The sequence below is a fragment of the Piliocolobus tephrosceles genome, chromosome 5 (assembly GCF_002776525.5).
Source record: "Piliocolobus tephrosceles isolate RC106 chromosome 5, ASM277652v3, whole genome shotgun sequence".
Taxonomy (NCBI): domain Eukaryota; kingdom Metazoa; phylum Chordata; class Mammalia; order Primates; family Cercopithecidae; genus Piliocolobus; species Piliocolobus tephrosceles.
In genome coordinates this window covers 138,381,137-138,398,253 of record NC_045438.1, presented here as the reverse complement: position 1 = coordinate 138,398,253, position 17,117 = coordinate 138,381,137, and the positions used below count along the sequence as shown (strand labels likewise).

The window sequence follows — 17,117 nt, the reverse complement described above, 5'->3', positions numbered from 1 at the left end:
CTGGAGTGCAGTGGTGTGATTTCAGCTCACTGCAACCTCCGCCTCCCGGTTCAAGCAATTCTTCTGCCTCAACCTTCCAAGTAGCTGGGATTACAGGTGCCCACCATCACACCTGGCTAATTTTTCTATTTTTAGTAGAGGTGGGGTTTCAGCATGTTGGCCAGCCTGGTCTCGAACTCCTGACCTTGTCATCCACCTGCCTCGGCCTCCCAAAGTGCTGGGATTACAGGCATGAGCCACCATGCCCAGGTATGGTTCTTATAAACACCCAAGCAATAAAAACCAAATCAAAACTAGGCTCTCAAACTCCTCCTATCTCTCTCTCTTTTTCACTTTTTCTTTTCTTTTTGAGATAGAGTCTCATTCTGTTGCCCAGGCAGTGCAGTTGCTGAGTGCAGCGGCTCGATCTCAGCTCACTGTAACCTCTGCTGTCCAGGTTAAAGCGATTCTCGTATCTCAGCCTCCTGAGTAGCCGGAATTACAGTCATGCACCACCACATGCAAAACAAACAAACAAACAAAAACCACCATTTTTTTTGTATTTTTAGTAGAGACAGGGTTTCACCATGTTGGCTAGGCTGATCTCGAACTGCTGACCTGAAGTGATCCGCCCACCTCAGCCTCCCAAAGTGCTGGGATTATAGGCATGGGCCACCGCTCCCGGCTTCCTCCTATATCTCTTGATCAAACTTCAGGGGAAAACCTGCCAGATTCCCCAGGAAGGCTGCTTGGAGGTAGGTGGCGGGGTACAGGGAGGCCTGTGCCAACTTCTCATTGAACACCACTTCCAGCTTTCCTACCCCCATTTCTCTTCACAGGTGTGCTGAGAGAAGTCTACATTCCCATGTCAAGTAAGTGGGGTGGGTAGATGGGAGGGCATATGAGAGTGGGGCAGCAATTTTATGTCTGAGTTGGAAGGAAATTTAGAGTTCATTTAGTCCAAATCCTCTTTACTAGGTGAGGAAACTGAGGCACAGGATGGGGAGGTGTCATTAGCCAGGGAGTCAGAGCCAGGATGTAGAACCTGGTCCGCACCTCCTAGTTTGTTCCTAACCAATCCTCCCCACTCCTCTTGCTCTCACCTCTGACTCCCTATAGGCTACAACTAGAGTTGACTCCTCTATTTGAGGTAAGAGTGTCTGGATTTGGGATAAGGTGACTTCAGTTTGCAGGTCTCATGGGGGAGATCAGAGGTTCCATTGTTGAGAAGAGGGGACTTGGTCCACAGTGAGCAAAGGAATCTGTCTAAATTACTATTAAGAGACATCATCTCCCACGGTGGGCCAAGCCTGAACCCTCAGCCCTCCATTTCTTCCCTTTCTTTTGCCTTCAGATTGACAGGCCTCAGAAGTCAAAATAAGTGGTTTCCTAGAGCTGGTGGAGAGCAAGTCACTATTGGTCCCAAGTGAGTTTTTTCAGCTGTTTTTTCAACCAAACAGCACCCCATCTTCCAGTGAGGGGAAGGGAAGACTGGGCTGACAGCAGCAAGGCTGCTCATCTCACCTCTCCCCATCCAGCCATTCCAGCTGCCACACCTGGTGGGGAGAGGTGGGCCTCACCTGGGTCCCCCAGCAGTGCTCTGTGAAGGGTTTTGACATTGTACTGTCATAATAAAGGTGTGTGTGAAGTATCTTTTTATGGTGACTTTCTAAGACCCAGGGAATCATGGGACCAGTTCTGATGACTCAGCCTGGTTTCCAGTCTCCTCCAGGCCCAACGGTGGTCCCCAGCACTGGTCTGGGCCTGGGAGAGCTGACCTTGGCTGAAGTGAAGCCACCTACCCTTCAGGCATTAACAGGACGGTGAGAAGGAAGGAAGGCACGCCCCAACCTCCCATCAACCCTGAGCACCCCAGGAGGGGCCGGCTAGAACTCTAGGCATGCAGGAGGCTGACCCCTGACCTGGCTCATATCCAGCCACAAGGCAGCCAGGGACCCGGGAACCCACCCCTTGTCTGCATCCCTCTCGGGAATGGGCCTCTTGCCCAAGCCAGAAATACACAACCCACAGTACAAATTGTAATCTAAAAACAAGAGGGTGGTGTTGAGTGGGGAAATTGTGGAAGGTGTTTTAGGAGCCACTAGGAAAATGGGCAGCAGGGACTCTCTGGACTGGCTTGGGGAGAGCGCTTTTGGGGAACCTGTAGGATGGCAAGCTGAGAAACACTGGTGTGGAGATTCCAGCCAAATCCCAGGCCTGCCCCTCCCCCTCCTCTGGGAGGGCCGTCTTCTTGGCAGACAGCAGAGAGATGCATGACAAAGGTGCCGTGATGGTTCTGTCCCGGGGACTGAGATGGCTGGGGAGGGGCCTCCTCCTGTTCCGAAGCTTGTTCCTCCCACCCACACCAGGCCCCGTTATCTACCTGCCTTTTGGGCAGTTAAAGGCTGAGAAGTGAACACAGCTCCAACCCCACTGCCTTGTAGACCTTCAGGCAGATCTGTGGCAGGTATTGAAATGCACGCATACAATTAGGCTCAAAAAGTCTACACAGACAGGAGATGGGCACATGAACAAAGGCAACATGATGGTGGGGGGAAAAGGCTTAAAAGACTCACGGATGCCACCAAGATTAAGACAGCTGGCCACGGGACACCCATCCCCTCGGAAGGCAGAGCCAATGACCCCAGCAGACAAGCCCAGGCAGGGCTGAGCCTGGAGCCTGCAATGAGAAGCCTTACTTAAATCGACAGAGGTCAGCGTGCCCAGTCCAGACCTGGCCTTCTGGCCTTCGAAGCTGCGGGGATCCCTGGCCCAGAGCCCCCTCTGGAGCCCCCAGACTTACCCCAGGCCCTCCACTGCGATCAAGTTTTGGGAGCAGACAGACAAACATCATCTCTCACAGACAGGCATTCCGTTGGCTATTCTCTTGCAAACAGAATCAAGCACTAGGCCAGCAGCATGAGCCTCAGGATACTCAGGCCAGGCCCAGAAAAACAGACCCTGAGGGGGAGCTTAGGGCAGCCTCCCTGCACCCCTCCACAAATCACTCTCCACCTCCTCTCCATCTTTCTGCCAGCCAGCCCCACTAAACAAAGCACATCCCTCAATCTGGGGGGCTGGGGGAGGGATGCACAATGAAGCTGGATGCCTGAGTCCCCCAGAGGAAGGAGGAACTAGATACCTAGGTCCCTGTGGGGGGCCCTTGGTGCCCGTCTGAGGCTCAGTCTTTGAGGGGATTGCAGAGGGGGGTTGCTGGAGCTCCTTTTAGCGTCTCTGAAGGGGATTCTGTGTGAGGGGATTGGGACTGGGGGTTGGGGAGCAGGAAGTAGTCCCCAGGGGAGCCATCCAGGCCCATTCAAGGGTTGAGCACTTGTTTAGGGTTAGAGTTGCCCCCTCTGGGGACCGGGATTGTCCAGCCAAGGCCATTGTCCTGCCCCCTTCCCCCAGTCCCTCCCAGGCTTCTTTGAACCTGAAGTCAGATATTTTTTTCTCCCTACCCTTGGTTTTCCCCACCCAGGGCCTAGGGCTGGAGGCCTGGGCCAGGGAGGTGGGGGAGGGAGAACGGGGCCTACTGTGGTATTAGATGTCTGAGTTTTGGTTGAGAGGGGAGCAAGGAACCTGATGTGCAGGTTCTATAGTGGAGGGGGCCCCAAGCGGGTGTCAGATCCCTCTGTTTGGGCAAAGGTTGGGAAACTGAGGCCCAGTCAGTCCAAAGCCTGGTCCCTTGAAGGGGAAGTAGGGGCCAACCCCTTAGTCTGTTAGATGAGGAGACTTCAGAGTATGATTCTGGAAAAGGGGTGGGAGGGATACAGCACGGAGGCCCAGTCTGGCAGTCTACTCTTGAAGATGGGGTAAACTTGGCAGGCTGGGCAGATGGTGCCAGGCACCCAGGCTGTGGGGTGGCTGGATTTGGCCAGTATCTGGATGGGAATGCCTAGGGTTCTGGATGGGTCAGGGGGAGGGCATCAGGGAGCAGCTGGCCGTGTGCTTATGGCTGTTGATGCATTGAGGGATAGCTCCACACGCACATTCAATAAATTTGAGGAGCTGAGAGGGTGACTGGCCCCCCGTGAAGGCACAGTGCCAGAGGTCTTTGGAGAGGGGGTCAAGCACCTGGGTTCCTGAAGAACATGGTGGTGTAGGAGTGATTCCAGACAGCTGGGATGTGCAGAGCCCGAGAGAGTGCCAGGGAGCAGGTTGGGAGTTGAAAGTCGGGTTTGGTGGCTCACGCCTTTAATCCTGACACTGGGAGGCAGAGGCGGGAGGATCGTTTGAGGACAGGAATTCAAGACCAGCCTGGGTAACATAGCAAGACCCCATCTCTACTAAAAATAAAAAAATTAACAGGTCGAGGTTGTCCAAGCCTGTAGTCCCAGCCACTCAGGAGGCTGGGGCAGAAGGATTGCTTCGGCCCAGGAGATCGAGGCTGCAATGAGCCATCATTGTACCCCACTGCACTCCAGTCTGGGCAACAAAATGAGACCCTGTCTTAAAAAAAAAGGTTTCGGTGGGGGACCTGTGCCGAGGTCCTGGAGGGGCGCCCAGTTGTGTCTCCCGGTGTCCCCTTCCACAGACACCACTGCCACCACCATTAGGCAAACATCCTTCGCCTCAGTTTCTCCCCCCCACCTCCCTCTCCTCCACCCATCCAGGGGGCGGGGCCAGAGGTCAAGGCTAGTGGGTGGGACTGGGGAGGGAGCGAGGGCTTGAGTAGTCCCTCAGCAAGCCCTCATTTCACCAGGCCCCCGGCTTGGGGTGCCTTCCTTCCCCATGGCGGGACACCTGGCTTCGGATTTCGCCTTCTCGCCCCCTCCAGGCGGTGGAGGTGATGGGCCAGGGGGGCCGGAGCCGGGCTGGGTTGATCCTCGGACCTGGCTAAGCTTCCAAGGCCCTCCTGGAGGGCCAGGAATCGGGCCGGGGGTTGGGCCAGGCTCTGAGGTGTGGGGGATTCCCCCGTGCCCCCCACCATATGAGTTCTGTGGGGGGATGGCGTACTGTGGGCCTCAGGTTGGAGTGGGGCTAGTGCCCCAAGGCGGCTTGGAGACCTCTCAGCCTGAGGGCGAAGCAGGAGCCGGGGTGGAGAGCAACTCCGATGGGGCCTCCCCAGAGCCCTGCACCGTCCCCAGTGGTGCCGTGAAGCTGGAGAAGGAGAAGCTGGAGCAAAACGCGGAGGAGGCAAGTGAGCTTCGACAGGGGTTGGGGTGTGGGGAAGTGGTCATGACAGGGCAGCCTGATGGGGAAGTGGTCACCTGCAGCTGCCCAGACCTGGCACCCAGGAGAGGAGCAGGCAGGGGCAGCTGTCCTGGCCTGGGAGGGGTGTGTATCAACTGCAGGCAGCCCTGGCAGGCAGGGGCCAGGTGGGAACTGAAAGCTGGAATTCGAAGAGACAACTGCAGGTGAGGGCAGAGAGGCCTGGGAGAGTCGGAAGTTGGCCCAGGCTGGCCTTTGCTCTGGCCCAGCCCTTGTCAGGGTCTCTCACATTTCCTAGGCCTGCCCAGGGTCAGGTCATTCATTACTGGCCCAGCACCAGACTCAGCTTGGGGTTGGTTTGAGCTCCTTTTCCCACCCTTAGTCCTGCTTGACCCTTATCAGACCCAAGATCTTGGCCTTAGGGTTAAGCAGAGCCTGGGGGTAAAAACAGTGCTTATCCCAGGATTATTGTTCCTGAAAGTCTAGGGTGTGGCTCGTTTCTGATAGGGGCTCCTGTTGCGGCTGTGTGTGTGCACGTGTGGAGCTGGCTTTACCTCCAGTCTAGTATAGGGCTTGTCTTCCCTTGACCTGTGCCTCAGGCCAGTGACTTGCCACTGTGTTAAGGTGCACACCCTGGCACCCCTTGTAGAGAGCTGGATTTTGATTGACTTCAGCCTCGGTTCCAAAGTTGTAAACAAGAAAAATGGTGAGAGATTTCTCCAGGTCATTCCCCAAATGTAGAGCTGCTGAGGGATTGAAGGCATCCAATCCTGCTGAGGACTATTAAAGATGTATCTTCCAGTCCTTCAAGGTGACAAGTGTAAGCAATTAGAGATTAAGTACTAAGCCTTGAGACCTCACAAAAAGGTGTGACTGGTTTCTGGAGTGACCGAGAAGCCCCAGCCTCTTTGCAGGAGGTCACTGCTGAGCCTTGAATGATAATGGCTGGCAATTGTGGTCCACTTCCTAAGTGCCTGGCTGTGTGCTCCGTTTATACATCATTACCTCATTAACCAGCACAAAATCTCCTAGGGGGAGGTATTATTATCCTATTTAACGGGTTTTAACTGCTAAATGATGAAGCAAGGATTTGGACTGGTGTTTACTTTATTCCAAATTCCCGAAATAGAATTTGGAAAATCTAAGATAGCAGAGGGCATTTACCAGTTTGAGTTATTGGCTGAGCAGAAGTTGGGAATGAAAACAGCCTGTTTGAAATTGATATGATCAAGCACCCTTTGAGGCTTCAGGACTACAAAAAGGCCTTGTTTTTTTCCTCACTAGCTGTGCTCCTCTGTCCCCCGGCAGCCTCACTGGCATGCCCCAGGGCTCAGTCCTTCAACCTCTGCTCAATCTACCCTTCCTTCCTCTCACCCACCCTCGAGGCTTAAATGCTATTTAGACACTAGATGACTACCACGTTTTCTGTCTCCTGTGATGGCTCCCTGAACTGCTCCACCCCCATCACCCAGTTGCTCAAGGCCAAACCCAGTCATCCTCAGTTTCTTTCACATCCTACATCCTATCCTTAGGAAACATCCTGTATCAATCACAGCCTAACCCCCTGCCCTCAGCCACCATCATCTCTGCTGGGATTACCGCAGTAGCTTCTCAAATTCTACTGCTTCCTCCCTACTGTCTGTGGCCAACATGTCAACTAGAGGCTGGGCATGGTGGCTCACGCTTGTAATCCCAGCACTTTGGGAGGCCGAGGCGGGCAAATCACCTAAGGTCAGGAGTTCGAGTCCAGCCTGACCAACATGGAGAAACCCCAGCTCTACTAAAAATACAAAATTAGCTGGGCGTGGTGGCGCATGCCTGTAATCCCAGTTACTTGGGAAGCTGAGCTTAACCTTAACAGAAGAATCGCTTAAACCTGGGAGGTGGAGGTTGTGGTGAGACCGGGTGCGGTGGTTCACCCTGTAATCCCAGCACTTTGGGAGTCCAAGGTGGGCAGATCACTTGAGGTCAGGAGTTTGAGACCAGTCTGGCCAACACAGTGAAACTCCATATGTACTAAAAATACAAAAATTAGCTGGGTATGGTGGTGGGTGCCTGTAGTCCCAGCTACTCAGGCAGCTGAGGCAGAATAGCTTGAACCCAGAAGGCAGAGATTGCAGTGAGCCGAGATCAGGCCACCGCACTCCAGCCTGGGTGACAACGAGATTCCATCTTGGGGGAAAAAAAAAGTGAGAGATCATTTCACTCGGACTAAAACAAAGTCACTACGTCTGCAACAGGATCTACCTAGCCACCAGACCAGCTTTGGGCTCTGGCAGGCCCACTTCAGGGCCTTGCCATTCTTGTCCTTTGCTCAGATAATCACCTTCGCTCTCTTTAAAAGTCACTGTCCTCCATAATCTCCTTCCCTCCTTTACCCTACTCCTATAGACTGCTTTATTTATTTATTGTTTTTTTTTTTTGAGACGGAGTCTCACTGTCCCTCAGGCTGCAGTGCAGTGTTGCGATCTTGGCTTACTGCAACCTCCACCTCCTGGGTTCAAGCAATTCTCCTGCCTTAGCCTCCTGAGTAGCTGGGATTATAGAGGAGTGCCACGATGCCTGGCTAATTTTTGTATTTTTAGTAGAGATGGGGTTTCGCCACGTTGACCAGGCTAGTCTTGAACTCCTGACCTCAAGTGATCTACCCACCTTGGCCTCCCAAAGTGCAGGGATTACAGGCTTGAGCCACTGCTCCCAGACTGCTTTACTTTTTTCTATAACTTCTTTTTAAACAGAGGCAGCGGTGGTAGGAAAAGGGGCGGCACGGGTCTCACTCTGTTACCCCGGCTGCTTTCCAACTCCTGGGCTCAAGCAATCTGCCCGCCCCACCCTCCCAAAGTGCTAGGATTACAGACATGAGCCACTGTGCCTGGCCATTTTTTATTTTATTTCCTTTTTTATTTTTCAGAGCAGGAGTGGAAGTTTATTATTAAAAAGTTATAGAGCAGGAAAAAAAGGAAGTGCACTTGGAAGAGATCCAAGTGGGTGACTTGGAGAACAAGGGCCACACAGCACTTCTGTCAGTCTGGGCGTCAGGGCCCTGTCCACTTTGTATAGCCGCTGGCTTATAGAAGGTGCTCGATAAATCTCTTGAATTCAAAAATCAATTAGGATGCCTCTATAGTGAAAAATATACAGTAAAGATGAGGGATAATCAACTTTTAAAATGAGCAGTAAGTACACACAAAGCACTTTATTCATTCTTATGACACCTGTTGCTTTTTTGCTCTGTTTGGGTATACGCATGCCATGTCATAGTTTTTGGGGCCCTCAAAGCAAGCTGGGGAGAGTATACTGAATTTAGCTTCTGAGACATGATGCTCTTCCGTTTTAATTAACCCAGAACTTAGCAGCTTACCTATTTCTCTAATGTCAAAACGTCCTTAGACTGGGGGTGATACTTGAGTGAAAGATAATTTTGCAAGTATTAAATGAGCTACCTTCTTTTTTTGTTTGTTTTTCTTTGAGACAGAGTCTTGCTCTGTCACCTAGGCTGGAGTGCAGTGGTGCGATCTCAGTTCACTGCAACGTCTGCCTCCCGGGTTCAAGTGATTCTCCTGCCTCAGCCTCCTGAGTAGCTGGGATTACAGGTGTATGCCACCACACTCGGCTAATTTTTGTATTTTTAGTAGAGATGGGCTTTCACCATGTTGGCCATGCTGGTCTTGAACTCCTGACCTCGTGTCTGCCCACCTCAGCCTCCCAAAGTGCTGGAATTGTAGGTGTGAGCCACCACGCCTAGCAAAGAGTTTCCAACCTTCATAACCTGACAGGTGTTCTCCTCGAGTCCAGGGTCTCTCTTGTCCTTTCACGGTGCTCTGCAACCCCTGGAAGTGCCAGTTTCTGGGGGAAGAGCAGTCCCTTGTTACGTGCATGAGTCGGTGAACAGGGAATGGGTGAATGACATTTGTGGAAAAGTTATTTCTGGAAGTTAGGTGGGCAGCTTGGAAGGTAGAGGCACTTCTACAGACTATTCCTTGGGGCCACACATAGGTTCTTGAATCCCGAATGGAAAGGGGAGATTGATAACTGGTGTGTTTATGTTCTTACAAGTCTTCTGCCTTTTAAAATCCAGTCCCAGGACATCAAAGCTCTGCAGAAAGAACTCGAGCAATTTGCCAAGCTCCTGAAGCAGAAGAGGATCACCCTGGGATATACACAGGCCGATGTGGGGCTCACCCTGGGGGTTCTATTTGGTGGGTTCCCCTCAGCATGTTCTGAGCACATCTCCCTTCTAAGGAACATTCCTGAATCTAGGCCTTTTCCTCCCCATCAAGGGAGTGCGGGAGGCACAGGGGCAGACTCCACCCTCACCCATGAAGAGGACTGGGGAGAGGGAGAAGATGCTTGGGCTTTGAGCTCCCTCTGGGAAGAGGTGGGAAGCTTGGATCTCGGGGTCACAAGGGCCCTGCATGCGCCCTCACTTTGCTTCTCCTTTGACTGGCCTCCCCTAGGGAAGGTGTTCAGCCAAACGACCATCTGCCGCTTTGAGGCTCTGCAGCTTAGCTTCAAGAACATGTGTAAGCTACGGCCCTTGCTGCAGAAGTGGGTGGAGGAAGCTGACAACAATGAAAATCTTCAGGAGGTGAGGGTGGGAGGGGGGTACATGGGGACCTTCCCTTTCTTGGCCTAATTTCCATTGCTTCCATCCCTAGCTTGTAGCTCTCCGTCTTTGGTGCAGTGGTTCTCAGTGGGATGGAGTAAAATTCCTCAGTTCTGCTGGGATAAGGTCCAGAGCCAACCCTTCCAGGATCCTGCCTTTTCACACCACCTGGCTTTGCTGACACATGTAGTCACAGACCCCCGCGATGCTGTTACTCAGCAAGTCCAAAGCTTGCCCTTGTCACCCCCTTCCCACCTGCACAGATATGCAAAGCAGAAACCCTCGTGCAGGCCCGAAAGAGAAAGCGAACCAGTATCGAGAACCGAGTGAGAGGCAGCCTGGAGAATTTGTTCCTGCAGTGCCCGAAACCCACACTGCAGCAGATCAGCCACATCGCCCAGCAGCTTGGGCTCGAGAAGGATGTGAGTGCCACGTCTCTCTGCGGGCTCCATCTCTCTCCTCTGTCACCACCTCGCTCTCCCTAGCTCTGGCTCCTCCTCCAACTGCTCTAGGGGCTGTTGGCTTTGGACAGAATGTCCAAGCAGAGTCAGGCCCATCTCAGCTCATTGTCTAATGTCACTCTCCTGTCATCCACTTGCAGGTGGTCCGAGTGTGGTTCTGTAACCGGCGCCAGAAGGGCAAGCGATCAAGCAGTGACTATGCACAACGAGAGGATTTTGAGGCTGCTGGGTCTCCTTTCTCAGGGGGACAAGTGTCCTTTCCTCTGGCCCCAGGGCCCCATTTTGGTACCCCAGGCTATGGGAGCCCTCACTTCACTGCACTGTACTCCTCGGTCCCTTTCCCTGAGGGGGAAGCCTTTCCCCCTGTCTCCCTCACCACTCTGGGCTCTCCCATGCATTCAAACTGAGGTGCCTGCCCTTCTAGGAATGAGGGACAGGGGGACGGGAGGAGCTAGGGAAAGAGAACCTAGAGTTTGTGCCAGGGCTTTTGCGATTAAGTTCTTCATTCACTAAGGAAGGAATTGGGAACACAAAGGGTGGGGGCAGGGGAGTTTGGGGCAACTGGTTGGAGGGAAGGTGAAGTTCAATGATGCTCTTGATTTTAATCCCACATCACGTATCACTTTTTTCTTAAATAAAGAAGCCTGGGACACAGTAGATAGACACACTTATCTTGGTTTGTCCTCCTTCAGTTACGGAGGTGGGGATGGGAATATCCAATGCTCATTCATACCCAAGTGAACCTGAAACCAAGGTGCCATTGAAACTCCTTAAGGTCACGCAATGTCAGAGGGAGAGCTGGGATTGCAGCCAAGTTTATTTGTATAGGGCCCTCTTATAGGCTAGTTCCCAAAAGCCTGTGACACGAGCTTTTGCCCATAGAATCAGTCACCATGTAGCTGTTACCTGTTCAGAGCTGGCTTTTTGCTTTCCCCACCCTACTCTGGAATTCTTAAATGGCTTTATACTTAGAAACCGTCTTATTTCTGTTGTACCTAAATCACCCCAACCAGAAACTCCTATTAATACTTTGTGCTTTCTTGATAACTTTGGTTTCCACTTAAGGTTTTTGCATACTCCGCCCATAAGTAACTCATTAGATACTAAAGTTTTATTCCTGGCTCTGCCACTAGTTGATTAGGGGTCTTTGCCCCAGAGTCATTTCCTCCATGTAAAAACCTTGGGCTCATTAAATCTAGGTAGGAAAGAGTAGATGTGGCAGGTTATAATAGAACAGGTCAAGATAAGGCTTTATTTCTACTGAAATGATGCTTTGACAATAGCTTGGCTTGGTGTAAGGCTCACAAAAGAAAATCACATGTACCATGTGTGGGTTAAGCAGTTTGATTCACACTGGACCAGGCCAGCCCAGTTGCCCTCTGCTGTGTCCAACCGTGGAGCGGAGCTGTGTTGCAACCATCACGCTGGTAGACTGCTATAGCTGGTTTACCAGGCTTTCTCTTCTGATGGTACGGGTGAAGCCTGTAAATAAATCTTCTATCTTTGTGAACTTAACCAAATCCCAGTTACCTTATTTAAATGGCAATAGGTCTGTTTTCCCTTCAACTAGAAACCTTAATGACCTGTACTCCTACCTCCAGTTCAACCCATATATTTGCACCTTTCCAGTAAGCAGGTTGTGTTTCCATCTCTCCTCCCCTTTCCCTAAGATTCTGAATTAGTTCTCCCTTGCCAAGTACATTCTCCCTGGAAAGCAAGGAATATATCACAGACCCACAAGAGTAAATACCCAGGAGTGAATGAAGCTGCTTGTTCTTGACTTAGAAATAAAAGCAAAGCTCCGAAAAGCCAGGTCACTACGATTTGGTCGGCAGCAGGACTAGCCACAGAGTAGGGAAGTTTTGGGGACAGGCCCTAGGTTTTCCCAGAATGCCACCAAGAACCTTAAGAACTCCCTCTTGCCAGGCGCGGTGGCTCAAGCCTGTAATCCCAGCACTTTGGGAGGCCGAGATGGGCGGATCACGAGGTCAGGAGATCGAGACCATCCTGGCTAACCCGGTGAGACCCCGTCTCTACTAAAAATACAAAAAACTAGCTGGGCGAGGTGGCGGGCACCTGTAGTCCCAGCTACTTGGGAGGCTGAGGCAGGAGAATGGCGTGAACCTGGGAGGCGGAGCTTGCAGTGAGCTGAGATCCGGCCACTGCACTCCAGCCTGGGCGACAGGGCAAGACTCCGTCTCAAAAAAAAAAAAAAAAACTCCCTCTTACATTTTCCATCAGTTGCAGGCATGGCTTTTGCAACTGATAGGTGCTCTGACTACAGATATTCTGGTGTCCATGGCAACATGGCCTTATAGCTTGTAATAGTGGGAACTTCCAGCTCACTGGCAATTTCCTGGAGGTGGCAATGTCTTTGGCAGGAAACCATCTCTTCTGTCAGCTTGGCCACCAGGGTCTGCTCCAGGCCCTGAATGAGTCCACATCAATCCATCCTTCCCTGTAGTCATTCCCTACTGGGGAGGGAAGGGAATGGGGGCATTTAGCAGACCCATTTGCTCGCTGCTGTGTCTACTCATGGGCAGGTGTGTCCGATGGTGCCTTGGTGGTGGACCTTAGGTCTGGATGCCAGCCCGGCACCCTGGGCATCGGAAGTCGGCCTCCCTGGCAGCCTGGATGCTGCAGCCAACACAGGCCACATGGAACCAGACGTCACAGCCATCACACTGAACCCAGGCCACTATCTCTTCCTGGGGCAGGCAGCAACAAGGAGCTGCACAGGGCTCCCCACCCCCAACTGCAGGCGGAGCCATGGGGGCACTCATTGGGTACTTCCGAGGACGGCCACGTCGATTTCTGAAGGAAGTGACACAGACACAAGGGTTACTGGAAACCTGCAGGAGAAGGCCTAGACCTTGCCACCCTATGGCTGGTCATAGGGTGAGGCCACAGAGGCACAGTGGTCTGAGGACTAAGGTGAGCCTGGACTCTGTCCTTAAAAACACATAGGGTGGGCCTAAAAACCTCTAGTGTGAGCCTGGAAGTTCCCCATCCTTAGGCACTAGAAGAATGGGGTTAAAGCCATATGAATGTAAAGCAGGACATGCCCACTCCGGTTGTTTTATAAGCACTACCCCACCCCACCTCTCATTTTCTCCTGCACATATTTTTCTTTTCCTATCAGAGCTAACCCAGGTCTTGCCATTCCATCTATTCCACCTCCTGTGCCCGTCCCCCAAGCAGGGGAACCTCCTCACAGCCTAGGGATACAAGGAATCAAAAGGCAGTAAAACACTGAGAGGGCCAAGTGAGGGTCTACTTACCCAGTGGGAGTCAGTGGGGCTTTGTCTACCCGGAGTTTCTTCCTGGGCTCCGTAAGGACCGGTGGCAGGCTCTCAGAAGGCTGACTCTCATCATCCAGTTCCGCCAACACTCGGTGAACAGATTTCCTCCGATTACGTGGGGGTGGAGCAGAAGGGGTGGTCCCCACTTCCCCAGGTGGGGCGGGAACAGGCAGGCTCCTTGGTCTGCCCCAACTAGGGGAGAAGGTGAGGGGCTGGGGCCGGAGCTTGCTGAGGCTGCCGATGGAGTTCAGGATCAGCGTGGCCTTGGGGGCAGGGGAGAGGGTGCTGAGAGGCCGCTGTGGAGCCCCCTGGGAGGGCAGCATAGGCCGGAAACCAGCCCCAGCCCGGGCTTCTCCCCTAGACCGTGGGATGGTAATGGCAGCAAAGTCCTGAGGCTTGACTCGTACTTGCTGGAACATGAAGTAGAACTCCGAGGGGCTGGTTCCTGGCGGCCCTTCAGGGCCAAAGGTCAGGAGGTCTCCATCACTCAATTCCAGCCTGTGACCTCTTGGGAGTCGGACATTATTGACCAAAGTACCTGTTGATGGTGGGGCACCAGGCAAATACGGAGGACAAGAACAGAAATGACCAGAGTCAGGAGTGCAGAAATCTGGCTCTGTCTGGTTTCTGGGGAAGAACATGAAACTGCTATCAGATTCTCCCTCACATCCTAAACCCCTCAGCAGGTGACAGGTACCAGGCAGTACACTCCTTGTCAGCTGGGAACAAGCCGGTGTTCTTGTGCTTTCCTACAAAGGATCCCTGCCCTCACTCTCCTAAGGTCCAATTTTCTTTCTTTTTTTTTTTTTTTTTTTGAGATGGAGTCTTGCTCTATTGCCCACGCTGGAGTGCAGTAGCGCAATCTCAGCTCACTGCACTCCGCCTCCCAGGTTCAAGCGATTCTCCTGCCTCAGCCTCCTGAGTAGCTGGGATTACAGGCACATGCCACCACATCTGGCTAATTTTTTTATTTTTAGCAGAGACATGGTTTTACCATGTTGGTTAGGCTGGTCTCGTACTCCTGACCTCATGATCTGCCCGCCTCAGCCTCCCAAAATGCTGGGATTACAGGCACAAGCCACCGTGCCCCGCCCTAAGGTCCAATTTTCAAACATGCTCACTCTCCCCCAGCTCCAGCTCCAGCTCATTCAGATTCTAGCTCTACCACTTACCAGCTATGTGACCCTGGGCAAGCTTTTTGTTTGTTTTGTTTTGTTTTGTTTTGTTTTTTTGAGACGAAGTCTCACTCTGTCGCCCAAGCTGGAGTGCAGTAGCACGATCTCAGCTCACTGCAACCTCCGCCTCCCGGGTTCAAGTGATTCTCCTGCCTCAGCCTCCTGCGTAGCTGGGGTTACAGGCGCGTGCCACCACACCTGGCTAATTTTTGTATTCTTTTTTCAGTAGAGATGGGGTTTTACCATGTTGGTAAGGCTGGTCTCGAACTCCTGACCTTATGATCCTCCCACCTCGCGATCCCAAAGTGCTGGGATTACAGGCATGAGCCACCGCACCCAGCCTTTTTTTAAAAATTAATTAATTTTTTGGTAGAGACAGGTTTTCACCATGTTGCCCAGGCTGGTCTCGAACTCCTGAGCTCAAGTGATCCACCTGCTTTAGCCTCCCAAAGTGCTGGATTACAGGTGCGAGCCACCATGCCCAGCCCTGGACAAGTTCCTTAATCTCTTTGTGCCTCATTTTTCTTTACTGTAAATGAGGATAATATTAGTGCCACTTACATTCAATACACTTAAAATAGTGCCTGGTTCATAACGGTAAGCACTAGATGAATGTTGGCTACCATAGTCTAATAACCACAACTCTCCTACGACTGACTTTACCAAGAGAAAGAGGTTTTGCCAGGGGCCAGTGGCAGAACTCAAATGTGAATCTAGGCTTTCTGAGGCTAACTCCCTCAAGTCAGGGAGAAAGACACATGCCCAGATTACTAAAAACATTATTCAACATAGAACTGCCCTAACCCAGGAACAGAGTGCCTCAGCAAAGCTGGAAACGGAATCAAGTCTAAACTTGGCCTCTAAACATCCCCTCTGTGACATCTTTCTGATGATACCCCAAGTCCTGCATGAGCTAAACGGGACCAACAAGGGTCGGTCTGGCAGAGAGCTTCTGACTGTGCATACTTCTGGTGGGAAGATGAAAGTCTGGACCATTACCATCCATCCAATCTGATGGGAGTATGGGAGGCAGGCAGCAGGGTCTTGTGGAGACCTTACTCATTCCAGCCTGGAATTTCAACCACCCAGGGGTAAAGCTGCCCTGCTTACTGCTCACCTTGGCTGCTGTGGTCTTCCAGGCTGACCCTCCAATCATCACCCCGGGGCTCGGCGTGCAGTTCGGCGTGGATCCCAGAGATGAGGCCAGGCTCCTGCTGGGGCCGCAGAGCCACATCACACAGGTCGGCCCTGTGGCCCAAGCGATAGGTGCAGCCAGCCCCGGCGGGGGGGTGGAAGGTGTAGAGATCACCGCCCCTGCCGCCCCCTATGCGCAGCAGTTGGAAGCAGGGCAGCATGGGCGGTGCCCCCTTTGCACCACCTCTTCCACTTTAGGCATCCATTTCCTTTCCCACTCCTGGGCCACGCACCGCTGGCTTAAGTTCGCTTCCCAGTCTGATGCAAACTTGAGTTGTGCTGTGTGCAGTTTCAACTTTGAACACACTACCTGAATAGTCCAAATTCAGAGTGCAAGCAGCCTAGGACTCAATGCAAAATTGGTTGTTAAGCCGACTTGCAAATGAAAAATTCCAGGAAGGTTTCCATGCAATGCAAACTCAGGAACACGTCCTATGGCACCTCACTTGAGCTGGATTCTCAGGTCGCAGAATATTTGGGGAGCCTCCAATCTGCAAGGCAAGGACACTTTAGGCAGCTCCTACGTATGTGTCAGTGTGGCGGGGCGCGGGGGGGAGGTCCTGTTATACACACGTCTACGTGCAGTACGAACACATCACCTCTGTGTAATTCGGAGAAGATCAGCTTCTTCCTGTCAAACCTGCTTATCCTAATACAGCACTCCTGCTTGCCTGCGCCCCGATCTTCTGGCCAATCCCTCACTCATAACTAGTTTGAACCTCCGAGGGCAATGAATCTACTGTCATCCCCCAAAAGGAAGTGCAAACGAGTCCTTAAGTACTCCAACAAATTGGACCTAAACCCCTACTTCCCGGCTTCTCTAGGTGGGATAAAAACAGGAAGGGGCTCCCCGCGATCATGCAAGGCATACCCGGCCTTTTCCCTCTCGGCCCCAGCCCCGTTTCGGATCTACCAGCGCGGTGCAGTCTCCCAGTAGCCTCCTCTTCAAGCAGTGCCAGCCTGTGCGGCGGGTCCCGGGACCCCCTGGGCTCCTCGGCTGGAGCCGATACTGCTGCAGCTAGCTGTTTGACAGCCAGGAAGCCGGGGCCAGGAGGGGCGCGGCCTCGGCGCGCGGGCAGCGCCTACCCCTCCTTCGGAATTCCCGGGCCCGAACTTCGCGCCGAGCGAGCCCGCCCCCGTGCCGTTTCTGATTGGCCATCTTATTTGCTCTCTTCCGCGCCATTGGACGGCTCCCCAAGATCTCCCGCCTTCCGCTTTTTCTGATTAGTTCACAAGTTTTCCCGGGTTC

At 52.6% G+C, this 17,117-nt stretch overlaps 2 protein-coding genes and 1 long non-coding RNA gene across 3 annotated transcripts in view; 2 read left to right on the top strand and 1 right to left on the bottom strand.

The window, feature by feature from the left end:
• The window catches only part of LOC111527884, a 5,358-nt gene extending 3,726 nt beyond the window's left edge, over positions 1-1,632 (top strand). The window contains exons 2-3 of the long non-coding RNA XR_002726810.2: positions 1,099-1,129; positions 1,334-1,632. This is a non-coding gene — a long non-coding RNA (uncharacterized LOC111527884). The remainder of the gene's footprint in view (positions 1-1,098; positions 1,130-1,333) is intronic.
• Positions 1,633-4,654: 3,022 nt separating this feature from the next.
• POU5F1 (POU class 5 homeobox 1) lies at positions 4,655-10,868 on the top strand. Its single transcript, XM_023194386.2, has 5 exons — positions 4,655-5,115; positions 9,209-9,329; positions 9,588-9,718; positions 10,000-10,158; positions 10,338-10,868. Exons 1-5 carry the CDS (start codon positions 4,711-4,713, stop codon positions 10,602-10,604), a joined length of 1,083 nt encoding a protein of 360 aa, XP_023050154.1. The 5' UTR covers positions 4,655-4,710; the 3' UTR covers positions 10,605-10,868.
• A 1,445-nt stretch (positions 10,869-12,313) lies between these two features.
• On the bottom strand, positions 12,314-16,987 carry TCF19 (transcription factor 19). Its single transcript, XM_023194388.3, has 4 exons — positions 16,782-16,987; positions 15,792-16,359; positions 13,479-14,037; positions 12,314-13,011 (listed from the first exon to the last, which is right to left on the bottom strand). Exons 2-4 carry the CDS (start codon positions 16,027-16,029, stop codon positions 12,771-12,773), a joined length of 1,038 nt encoding a protein of 345 aa, XP_023050156.1. The 5' UTR covers positions 16,030-16,359; positions 16,782-16,987; the 3' UTR covers positions 12,314-12,770.
• Positions 16,988-17,117: the final 130 nt, after the last annotated feature.

Excerpts from the sequence above, each read along its gene's own strand:
- POU5F1 (XM_023194386.2), top strand. The coding sequence starts at position 4,711 with ATGGCGGGACACCTGGCTTCGGATTTCGCCTTCTCGCCCCCTCCAGGC. Across the intron at positions 9,330-9,587 it reads CACCCTGGGGGTTCTATTTG|GGAAGGTGTTCAGCCAAACG; the intron begins GTGGGTTCCCCT and ends GGCCTCCCCTAG. Across the intron at positions 9,719-9,999 it reads ACAATGAAAATCTTCAGGAG|ATATGCAAAGCAGAAACCCT; the intron begins GTGAGGGTGGGA and ends CCACCTGCACAG.
- TCF19 (XM_023194388.3), bottom strand. The coding sequence starts at position 16,029 with ATGCTGCCCTGCTTCCAACTGCTGCGCATAGGGGGCGGCAGGGGCGGT. Across the intron at positions 14,038-15,791 it reads GGAAGACCACAGCAGCCAAG|GTACTTTGGTCAATAATGTC; the intron begins GTGAGCAGTAAG and ends CACCATCAACAG. Across the intron at positions 13,012-13,478 it reads GCCCCACTGACTCCCACTGG|AAATCGACGTGGCCGTCCTC; the intron begins GTAAGTAGACCC and ends CACTTCCTTCAG.